We start from the raw sequence: 11,385 nt of genomic DNA on the forward strand, positions 1-11,385 counted from the left end.
CCTCCCCCCACTCCTCTCCCCTCATTCTTCTTGCAGACAGGCTTAGCATTTAACAGACTAATTGATGTCTAGAGAGTTCAAATCAAAGGCTGGAACCTCTTCTGGAGATACAGATGAAGCATGCTGGTAATTGTTGAAGCTGGAGATGGATAATAGGGTTTATCATATGCTAGTCCATATACATTGTGCATGTCTGAAAAATTTTCATAATAAAGAAGTTTAAAATTCTTCATAATAAAGAAGTTTGAAATTCCATTTGGCACAAGCAGCCCATTTGACTCAGAGGATTGTTTCTTGGCTAGGATAGGAGGTGCTTCAACTCTAGGCAGATACCACCTTTCCTTTCCTACCCGGATTGTATTTGAGCTGAAATGTGAATGTTTCCTTTGAAAACTGCTTTCTTTTCTGTGTGCATCTGATTTGTTTGTTTGAGACAGTGTCTCCTGTATCTAAGGCTGGCCTTGTACTCAAATTTGTTGTTTAATCAAGGATGACTTTGAATTTCTGATCCTCCTATCTCTACCTCCAAGGGTTGGGATTACGGGTGCGCATCACTGTGACCCAGCTTATACAGCAATAGGGATCAAAAGGGTCTGAAATATGTTGGCTAAATATTGTACTAACAAGCTTCATTGCCAGCCTTGTTTCTTTGCGTTGTAGCCCAAGTTACCACAGTACTCTTTATGTAGTCCAGGCTGACCTTCCAGATTCTCCTGCCTCAACTTCTTATGTACTAGATTCCAGAAGTATGCTATCATGCTGGTTTGGGTTTTATGAGTTTTGTTTGGCTTCCATACACTTTCTAAAAGCTATTTTTTCTTAACTGTCCCCCTTTAGCTCTTTTCTACCCTACCAGGGAATGCTGAGTGGCCCTGCTCACCTCTCTGATGCTCCCTGGTCATTTGATATGGGTGGCATCCCATATAACAATCCTATTTTAAATAGTCTTTTCCCATATAGTGTGGCCAGAAGGATGAGCAAGTTTGTCCTCCTCTACTTTGGAAGATGATGAAGATGATGTGCTACCTATTCTTGACCCCACGCAGTTCATTCCCAACTACCACTGAGTCTAGTTCTGACCTTTTTGTATCACGGCCCTCATCTAAGAGGTCAATTTTCTTCTTGGAAAGCAGAAGTGGCTAGCAGGCAGTGTTTCCAGGAAACAGGAGAGTTGCCAATAGAGACCAAGACAAATGCCTTTGTTAGGTCACAAAGGACATTGTCAAAGGTTCTCTGGAGATGAATAGTAAGCCCCTCAGGTAAGGCTGGACTGTCACTCAGAGGAACAGTGATGTTCGAGTCTTTTGGTTCTACTCACAGCAGTACACACACACACACACACACACACACACAAACACATATACATATAAGCACATACATACACATACACATATATATGCATGCATTCACATATACTTGCATACACACAAATACACATATGCACACATAATACATATACATACATAAATACCTACATACAGACATATACATACGCACATTCCACCTGAGGTTGAAACTGTGACTTCTGAGAGCTGATTGACTACATACACCACGATGAATTTTTCTAGTTAAGCAGCTTCATGGGTACTCTTATCTAGCACTGGTTACATGCAGCAACACAGCCAGGATAAAGGGGTGACTTACATAAGCCAGGGACTGCTTGTCCTGGAGAATCAGGAACTTGTGATTCTGTTCTGGCCCAGTATACTCAAGGACAAGAGCAAAATGCTCAATGTATCTCAGGGAGAGACGGTCCTGTAAGGTCACCATCACATCCTGTAGAAGAAAAAGAGCCTTGAGAGGGGGCGTCTTTCTGACTCTAAGTTACTCAAAGTAATGAATATATGAGGAAAAACTGGGAATTAAAAAATAAATGAGAAAATATTGGAAATCAAGCACAATAGTCCTGTGGAAAAGGCTTCGGGGTGGCCCAGATATGAGTTCTGGGACCAGTGAAAGGCCTTATGCATGTTGTCCAGTGTCTTGGGCCCTGGGGAACATCAAAGGTTCAGGAGGTGAATGTATGTGTCCCCGCATTTCGTCTGGTCAGACGCCTGGTAAGTGACATTTCCCTCCTCCTACTGTCCTGTCACCTCATCCCTCTCTCCTTCTATTCTGTCTTTCCCTCTATTCGAGAATGCATGTCCTGAATGCTAGTGGCGTTCAAGCACCGTGTTGGTTTTCCTCTCCCCTCTCTTAAGTCAGAATTTTCATTTGGGTTTGTCTGTCAACTCTTAGGAATGAGCAAAAGCCAAAGCCACATTTCGGTGATTAAAAAGTATACTATTTCCGGATTCATAATCTAAATCAAATGGCTTGAGCTACTGGCAAAATGTTCATTTTTGGCCATAGCTAGCTTTTATAGACGATCAATTTAGCAACTTGAAAAATGTGTCCACAAAGAGGAACAATGCCACGTGTCTGGAGTACAGTCATAGATCTGACTACTTTTGAGCTCCGTCTGCTCTGCTGCCCTACTTTTAATACGAGGGCGTCTGAGAGCATATTGGTGGGGGCTGCCCAAATGTCAGCTTTGGGGCGTCTGCCATCTATTTGCTGTGGCTTCAGCATACACACTGCGGTGTGTACGTTTATAAAGTCAGCATGCCTTAACCCTCAAAACCTGGAGGGAAGCAGGCTGGAGAGTTCAGAACTCTCCAACGGACAGAACTGCCAAAGTATCCCCTCTATGTGAGATGCTCAGTCACTTGAGCAAAGGACCACAAAGTGCCAGGCATTTAAGAGGATTTCTTTTTTTTTTAAATATTTATTTATTTATTATGTATACAATATTCTGTCTGTGTGTATGTCTGCAGGCCAGAAGAGGGCACCAGACCTCATTACAGATGGCTGTAAGCCACCATGTGGTTGCTGGGAATTGAACTCAGGACCTTTGGAAGAGCAGGCAATGCTCTTAACCTCTGAGCCATCTCTCCAGCCCTTAAGAGGATTTCTTTGTGCTATTCACACAGTCACAGAGGCTTGAGCATCACTAGAACCCTGGTACAGATAGACGAGGGTTTCTTTGCGGTTAAGTGACATTGAGATTGTGGACAGCCAAGCCACTTGTTGTCAACTGGTGTTAAAGGTGTAACTGCCACTATGTGAGACTGTCACTTCATCCAGGTACCTCTTTGTCGCAAGTGGCTTGAAAGGCAATTAGGGTTCTAATAACTAGCCATGCACCTTTCCTGAGGTGCAGAGTGAGCCTGAGTGTCAAAGGTTGGCCCTGCCTGGATGCCACATCCGTAGTGGCAGTGAGAGGTAGGGAGTGCTCGAAACCTCTAAGAAGAAGAGAGGTTGGCCAGTGCTCTGGGCTATTGACAAATCTACAATGAGTATATTAACACCTGAAGAAATGCCAAGGAAGATTCTGGCATCTAGGTGGTCTAGTTCTGTCTCAATATTTCCAAGACACTCCATAGCCGAGACGGTGCCATAGCTTCCTAAGACACTTGGGTCTTAGGCTCCTTAGAGATACCTACCTAGGCCTAAGCTTTCCAAAGAAACTTTGGGTAGGACAATGATTTCAGGGACTATTCTGTTTCCTGGAGGACACTTAACATCTCTGACCTTGAGAGACTAAATGCCAGTAGCATGACATACCATGGGATGATCCCAAAATACTTTTAGATATTCCTCAAACCAATACACGAACAATCTGTAAAGTTTAGTAGAAAAATACTAGGAAGGCCATTCTGAACACCTTGTTCCTCTGAACAAGGTTTCTCCTTGTAGCACAGACTGGCCTTGAACCTGTATTTTCTGTATTTAGTCTCCAGAGTAATAGGTTTACAGGCTTGTGTCACCATGCCTGATGGATTCTTTATTTGTAAAGTTATCTTGGCTCTTGCATGGGAGCTGCAGGACAGCTGTGGGCAAGGTAATTTTCCCAGGCAGGTGTCGTGACTGCCCAACAATCTGGGAAGCACTGGTTGTATAAGAACATTCATCCCTGGGATGGTATTCTCCCAGCAAGAGTCCAGAAGAATCAGGGATAGATATTTCTGTCCCAGTGCAGAGTGAACCTCAGGGTAAAATTGCATCACCACCTCTACTCTTCAGGACTAAAAGAATCACTAGGACTTCTTGACGCCTGGCTGAACTGTTAAGAATCACAGTTCAGTAATTGCTCTTCCTGTGAAAAGAATAGCCAAAGGGCTATGGCTGGACTTCTCAAATCTTGCTTCAGTGCCTAAGATTTTGGTTGTTGTTTAAAAAGCAAGACAGGGCTAAGCTAATCTCCCAAGAGATCACATTTGTTTATTTTGGTGTGTAAACTTGCGTAAGTGTTATTGTATCAATATAGATCATGTTGGCTTTATAAATGATTTAATGATCTTCACATGGCTTAGCTCCCAAGAGTCCTGAAGGACCCAGTGTAGTATGAACACAAAGTAGTTGACAAGCAGATGTGCATTCATGTGCACGTGTGTGCATGCACACACACACACATTTTTTTACACTATTTAGCACACAGCTGGGCATGCAATTTTCTACTGCCGGCCTCAGCTGAGGGTTACATTTTTGCAGCCTCACACTTCAGAGCACAGATCAAAGGTAATCTTGTCCCAGCAGTCAGTGAAGCCACTGTGTGCAACCTCAAAGGGACACAAACAGCTACTCTAGGTGAGGGGTCTCCCTATGTACCTTAACAGTGGTCCGGCCATCAAATGTGAATGACTTGATCTGCCCATTTTCTAGAAAAACCTTCAGGACATTGGGGATGAGGAGGAGAGCTTCCTTCTTCATCATTTTCTGTGGACACACAGGAAAGGGAGGAAAGCGGGGGTTTGTGGAAAGGAAGGGAAAGAAGGTGAGAGAGGTAGGGAGCCAAAGGGGTGTGAGAACAAAGAGAGAGGAAAGACAAGGTCAATAATAATGCTACGTGCAGATCAGAACAAAATCCCCAAGAAGACATTGAGTCATATCCAAAGTCCGCTTCTCATTTTCTATCATGGTGTATTTGCATTCTGCTGCAGTCTGAAGCTCAGTAGCATCACAGAGCACTGGATCAGTAGAGATCGTTACACACAGCATGAATGGCTCATGAAGAGTCTGCTCTGGGACGACATTACACAGCCCAGTTTATCTCCAGATGCTTCTTTTCCCACTAGGCCCTTCCCAAGCCCATCTTTATCCTGCCACTCTCTGGTGCTTGGGATGGTGCACAGAGCCTTGCCCATGCTAAGCGAGTACTCTGAGCCACTTTGCTATCTCCTTAGGCTGCCCTCTTTCTTTTTCTTTGACTTTTAGAGATGGGTGCCACCATGCCTAGTTCTTCAGGTCCTTTTTGACCTGGATCCTGTCTACCCCTCTGGATTCATGTCTTATTATTGCTAGAAGCCTTACTATGTCTCTAACAATTCATCATTCCTTGCCTTCTTCCTTTCAGGGCTCTCAGTGGCTCTCTCCCTGTGACACTAAGTGTCCATAGCACACATACAAAAATAATTCGGAAAACCAAAACCACACTCAAATATTCCCCCAAACACTTCGAAAGGGGGTTTCATTGATCCTGATTTAGAACTACTGGCAGAGCCCATTTCTGAACACCTGATAATTCCTTAGTAGAAGCTTGCTGGGCATAGGGCTTCCTTTATAAATGATGAATGTAAATTTCCCAATGAACAGAAATTCAATTCAATAATGGTCATTCTCCCTAGCTTCCTCTTTCTCTCCCTGGCAAACTCCTGTTCAACCTTCAAATTCAAGCTCAAATAAGTATTTTGTAAAGCCTTGGTCCAATATCATGGGATCTAATCTTCCCATGTTTTCCTATAGCAACTTACTTCTTTCTCAGTGACACACACACATATGTACACACACACACACACACACACACACTCACACACAGCTCTTTTGTGACAAGGTCTTCCTATGTTGTCTAGACTGGTCTCAAGCTCACAGCTCTCCTTTTTTCTAACTCCAAAGTGCTAAAATTACAGGTATGAGATACCATGCATGATAATCATTTATTTGTTTTGAGACAGGGTCTTGTTATACAGCCCAGACTAACTGGCTATGTAGCCTAGGCTGGTTCCTTTTTTTTTAACCTCTGAGTACTAGTACTACAGACACACATCATCATTTAAAGAACACTTGTCATTTACAATCAAACAATAAACTCAGAGCACAGAGACCACATCTAGTCATCTTTGTGGTGCCAACAACGAATAGCATGCCTGGCAAATAGTTGGTGTTGGAGAAGTGACTGCTAAATGAATGAATGATGGGTCCTTGCTATGTGCTTACTTGAATGATTAGATTCACCAGGAGGATGCACACAGCATGGACCAGCAGCATCCATTCTACGGGTACTTGTAGTGTATAGATGGCCAGGTTCTTTAACTAAATGATAGCCACAGAGCCTCCATTGCACACTCAGCTGATACTGAGCACCCAGGGAGCTATAGCAAAAGTAGAGGTCCCGAGATGGTAAAGCGATTGAGAGGTACAGGCTGGTAGATTGCTATGAGTTGGAGATCAGCCTGGTCTACATAGGGAATTCCAGGACAACCCAGGCTATACAGTGAGACTCTGTTTCAAAGAGAGGAGAGAGAGAGAGAGAGAGAGGTCTAACTTGCATTCTTCCTGTCATCCCCTGACGTGTCTGGATGTTATGAACCTCAAACAAACTAGCTAGTATAAGGCAGGTGAAGCTTCTATATAAGGCTAATTGGGTTCTGAGTTTTGAATGAGATAGTTGGTATGGATTATCAGAGAAGCCTGGGTACAACAGTTCAGATCCAGCCGCTGTTGTGGACAAAGTATCAAATAAGCAAGGCCTCCTGAGCTTGGGTGTAGCTGACAGTGATGGGGAGCCAGGAGGCAAGTTTGGAGGGGGTCAAACCAAGGAGGAAAGCCATGGGTATCAATTTGGAAACGTGTGATGATGATGTCCAGGCCTCTCTGATTCCGAAAGGGCCCATTCCTGCTAGGCCCAGAGGCCCGGCTCCCCAGGCTGATGACACTCAGTGGTGGCGAGTTTTATTTAGCACACTGGGTTGGACTTAGATAATTACTTAATTGATTTTACTTAAAAATAGAGTTGGCAAGGAACGCCCACAGGATTTATTTTTGTTCTGGCTGCTTAATAAAGCCTTGCAACACAAGGGGAAGGGGATGATGGGGCAGCTTGGAGTCACCTGGGCCTGGACTCCCCAGGTCTCAACAGACAACTATGGTGCACACAGACAGCAACCATGGGGGCTGGAAGACAGATGTGTTTTCTCTCCTGGACAGAGTCTCAAGCCAAGCTTGGTGCCTGTCTGAGAGGGAAGTAAACTCTGGATAAGTTCTAGCTGCCCTGTTGTGGGCGGAGGTATTAGGACGGTTGAACTAGCCGTGGCTCTTCATTCTGCCTGTGGCCTAGCTGCGAGGCATGGAAGTTGGAGAATGGAAGGAAGAAAGGGAGAGAAGAGGCAGAGGAGAGCAGGGGTCCTTCACTGACTGTCCGGCCTTCACTGGAGTTTTGAGGTGGGACAGGCTGTATCTGTCCATATTTGCAAACTCAATGCTTATGCCCTCAGAATTGTCAACAGTTCAGGACACCAATGTCTCATCAGTGACTTGGACCTTGCAGTCTGTTTCACTCTGACCTACAGGGATCCATCCTGTTCCCTCTCCATGCCAATCATCAATCCTCACATTCTCTTTAGCCATTTCTCTTGGGATTAACATGGATCCTGAGTGTTAACCAGACCGTCGTCTGGTTGTCCAAGTCTTCCTCACACAGGAATACAGGACGTTGTGGGCTGGGTTTGCAGAAGAGAGGTTGGGGGGAAGAAAAAATGGATGATACTTATGCCCCCACATCTTTCTTCCGGCTGGGGCTACCTCTGAGAACTACACAAACGCCCAGCATCCTGCTCATTTTTCTGCTCATTCTGGGACTGCTGTTATGTCTCTCAACAACTGCAACTGTGTCTTAGTGCATACATGATCAGGCTTCCGGACAGCCCATCTCACCACTGCCTACAAAAGCACTCCAGTGCTTGTTAGCTGCAACTGTCTCTCCTCCCTCCGGGACATCACCAACTTCTACAGATTTCTGGGGGACTCTGTACCTGCTGTACACACTGCCTTCTGCTCTCTGCCTACCTTTTATTTTTATGCACGTCTGGGGTGGATGGCTCACTGCATGCACACCCCACAAAAAGACAAGAAACCCGTGGGCTGGCCATGAATCCCTAGATTGGCAGCTGCATGCCATGGGTTGGCCCACCTTAGCTGCTATTTGGGATGATAGCACACAATATGAGAATATCTATAGTCTCAGTCTGTACCTCTTGGGCCCACCCCACCCCCCAGAAGGTAGCCATTGGCAGGGAGCAGGTATTCCTTTTGGATCCCTTCTGGTGCCTAGGAAAACTTTAGCGACTTAAGGAGAGTCTGTCATTTCTGGTAGGCAGCTACCCATCAGCACAGTCATCTCCAGTCAAGATGTGGAATTGCAGGGCCACTTAAATCTGAAGAGAGTTCAATTTCACCTGCCACTTGTTCTCTGGGTCTTCACAAAACCATCACTTCCTCCCTGCTTCTATCAAGCAGCCAAAAGATGTTTATGGAACACTTGCCCTGAGTGTACGCTCTTGTGCTCTGGACGGAAATTTCTCTAAGCACCATGAAGATCCAGAGTGAATCAATATGTTGTTTTCCCTCCCTCCCTATCCTCTCTGGATGCTACACACTCCTCTCTCTTCAGTACCTGCTCGCTCAGAGCACAGCGATCCTTCTGCTCCAACCCCTGGGAACCCACTGCCAGAAGGCCTGATTGAGACCTCAATAGCCAGGTTGATTCTGGCCAAGGAGAGAGGAAGGAAGCCAAGGCTGTACTTACTGCATCTGTTTCTCCAACTGCCACCTGCTCAGAAAATCGGACCTTTGCAGGATTGGACCTCAGCTTGGCCTTCTTTGCAGCACTGATGAAGGCAGATTTGGGAGACTGGAAAAAGAACAAAAGACCGGTGAGGTCTTCATTCCTTTGTAATGTTAGAGTTAAGATGTCTCGGTGCAACCAAGTGTGGTCGTACATACCCGCTATCCCAAGAACTCAGGCAGCTGAGCATGCAGACCGTGAGCTTGAGACCAACCTGGACTACCATTGTGACACACTGTCTCAAAAATAAACTGTCCAAGTACAGAGCTATTTTGCCATACCGATCCATGAGTCAATAGCTAAGTATTGATTACCTATTAAGTGGAAGGTAATGTGCTATGAGGCAATGTGCTAATTGTCTCCCTGAATGATTGGTGTGTTGGATAAAAGCTGGGCATGAATTGAATTTGGATAAACTGAATCCCATTATGAATGCTCTAAGCCTAAGGAGGTTTGCAAAAAAAAAAAAACCCTCCAGTAATCATATACAGTGAATTTTTACATATTTGGTTTTCTTAATATGAGATTGACTTTAAATGGTAGACTTTATTGTGTGTGAATACACACTTCCCAGAGGATTTACAGAAACAATCTTATTCATCTCACAGATACGCTCCTAGAAAGGAAACTTTTCACAAACAGTTTTGAGATCTGCGAGAGAAGAAACCCAGCCCTCCGAAATGACTCATCCATACTTTCTGAACTCTTCGGGAAGAGAGATAGGAGTGCTTTAGCTCAGTGCCCCTGGCTTCCTGCTTCTCAATGCTGTATCACTTTGTTTACACAGTTCTACAGAAATGCCCAAAGAACCAGCCAGGCTCTCTTATTCTTGAAAACTTTCCCAAAATTTCAGCAGGAAGCATGATTAACACACACTGTAAAGCACAGTCAGCCCTTGTTACCCACAGCTTTGCATCCTTGCATCTCAGCCAGGCACTGATTAAAAATACATGAAACAACAACAATACCAAACCCTCTGTACTGAGCACGTACGGACATTTTTTCTTGCCTTCATTTCCCAAACAACCCAGTGTAACAACTATTTACATAGTATTTACAATGTATTCAGAATCTAGAGATGATTTGAAGTATATTAGATGATATGGGTAGGTTCCAAAAAGGCTTGTGCTTCCATGGATTTAGGTATCTATGGGGATGTCCTGAACCCAATCCCCTGCAAAGACTGAAGGAAGTGTTCTTCAGATTCTAGTTTTCGGCGGAGTTTCAGGCAGCCTAGCAACCAGGAAATACAAGAATCACACTGAAGGGCATTCTTTAGGGGTATTTACTTCTTTATTTATTTGATTAATTTAGGGGCATTATCATTTGCTTGGCAATGTTCTAGGTGATGGGGGATACAGGAGTAAGTATGACTGACCAAATTCCATGGCCTGATGGTCTTTATGGTGCGACTATTCTATCAGGAACAGAGGCAATTACATGTTTTTTTTTTGATAGGCTATCACTATATATTCCAGGCTGGCTTTGAACTTGTGATACTCTTGTCTTCACGTCCTAAGTGCTAGGACTGCAAATGTGTAGCACTATGCCTAGCTAATAAATATCTTTTATGTAGAACATAACTGCTGTAGTTCTCCTTTCTGCAATTTTATGTTTTTTTTCTTTTGATACAGGGTATCATGTAACCCAGACAGGCCTTGGACTCATTATGGAGCCAAGGATGACCTAACCCCACTATCCGAGTTCTGGAATTGTAGGCATGTGCCATTATGCCCAGCTTCCAGTTTCACTGTAGTTTCAGTGACTGATTATTACCTTCAGTTCAAAAGTATAACATGGAAAATTCCAGAAGCAAACAATTAACACATTTTAAATAAAATGTATTACAGTACATTGTTATAATTGTTCTCTCTCTTTCTCCCCTCTCCCATTTTTTTGAGACAGTCTCTTTGGTAGCCCTGGCTGTCCTGGAACTCATTCTGTAGAACAGGTTGTCCTTGAACTCACAGAGATCCACCTGCCTCTGCCTCCCGAGTGCTAGGATTAAAGGTATACGCCATACTTGTCTCTTAATTGCTTTATTTCATAATGTTATTGTTGTTAATCTTTTACTATGCCTAATTTATAAATCAAATCTTATTCTCTCTATATGGAAAGGATATATGGTTCTGTACTGTGCATGTTATAGACACACACTTGGGGCCTAGGAATATCCTTGCAGATGAGGAGGTACTACTGTAAGAAAAAATAAAGCAGGGCATAGAGGACCACACAAGCGAATGGCAAGGATGGCTACAGCGGGCTTGTTATTTCAGCAGTTTTGAGACCTGAAATTGCTTTATTCTTAACTTTGCACTAGATCTAAAATAATGAATGTTCTCTACATTGTACTCTGAACAGCATCGCCTGTAGTAATAAGGAGCGGCGGGGCTGCCTTCCCAGCACCCCGCTGCCCGCACCCTGGCCGCCTGGCTAGCTTATGCCCCGAAATAATTACACGGACACTGTATTCTTTTAATCACTGCTTGGCCCATTCTCTTCTA

The 11,385-nt window shown here is 44.2% G+C and overlaps 1 protein-coding gene across 1 annotated transcript in view; it reads right to left on the reverse strand.

Moving 5' to 3' along the window:
* Frmpd3 (FERM and PDZ domain containing 3) overlaps positions 1 to 11,385 on the reverse strand; it is a 161,588-nt gene that overhangs the window by 45,717 nt on the left and 104,486 nt on the right. Inside the window, exons 5-7 of the mRNA XM_005367355.3 lie at positions 8,843 to 8,947; positions 4,651 to 4,758; positions 1,645 to 1,776 (exon numbers count right to left, since the gene is read on the reverse strand). Coding sequence (XP_005367412.3) covers positions 1,645 to 1,776; positions 4,651 to 4,758; positions 8,843 to 8,947 — 345 coding nt within the window. The remainder of the gene's footprint in view (positions 1 to 1,644; positions 1,777 to 4,650; positions 4,759 to 8,842; positions 8,948 to 11,385) is intronic.

The sequence above is a fragment of the Microtus ochrogaster genome, unplaced genomic scaffold, assembly GCF_000317375.1.
Source record: "Microtus ochrogaster isolate Prairie Vole_2 unplaced genomic scaffold, MicOch1.0 UNK17, whole genome shotgun sequence".
Taxonomy (NCBI): domain Eukaryota; kingdom Metazoa; phylum Chordata; class Mammalia; order Rodentia; family Cricetidae; genus Microtus; species Microtus ochrogaster.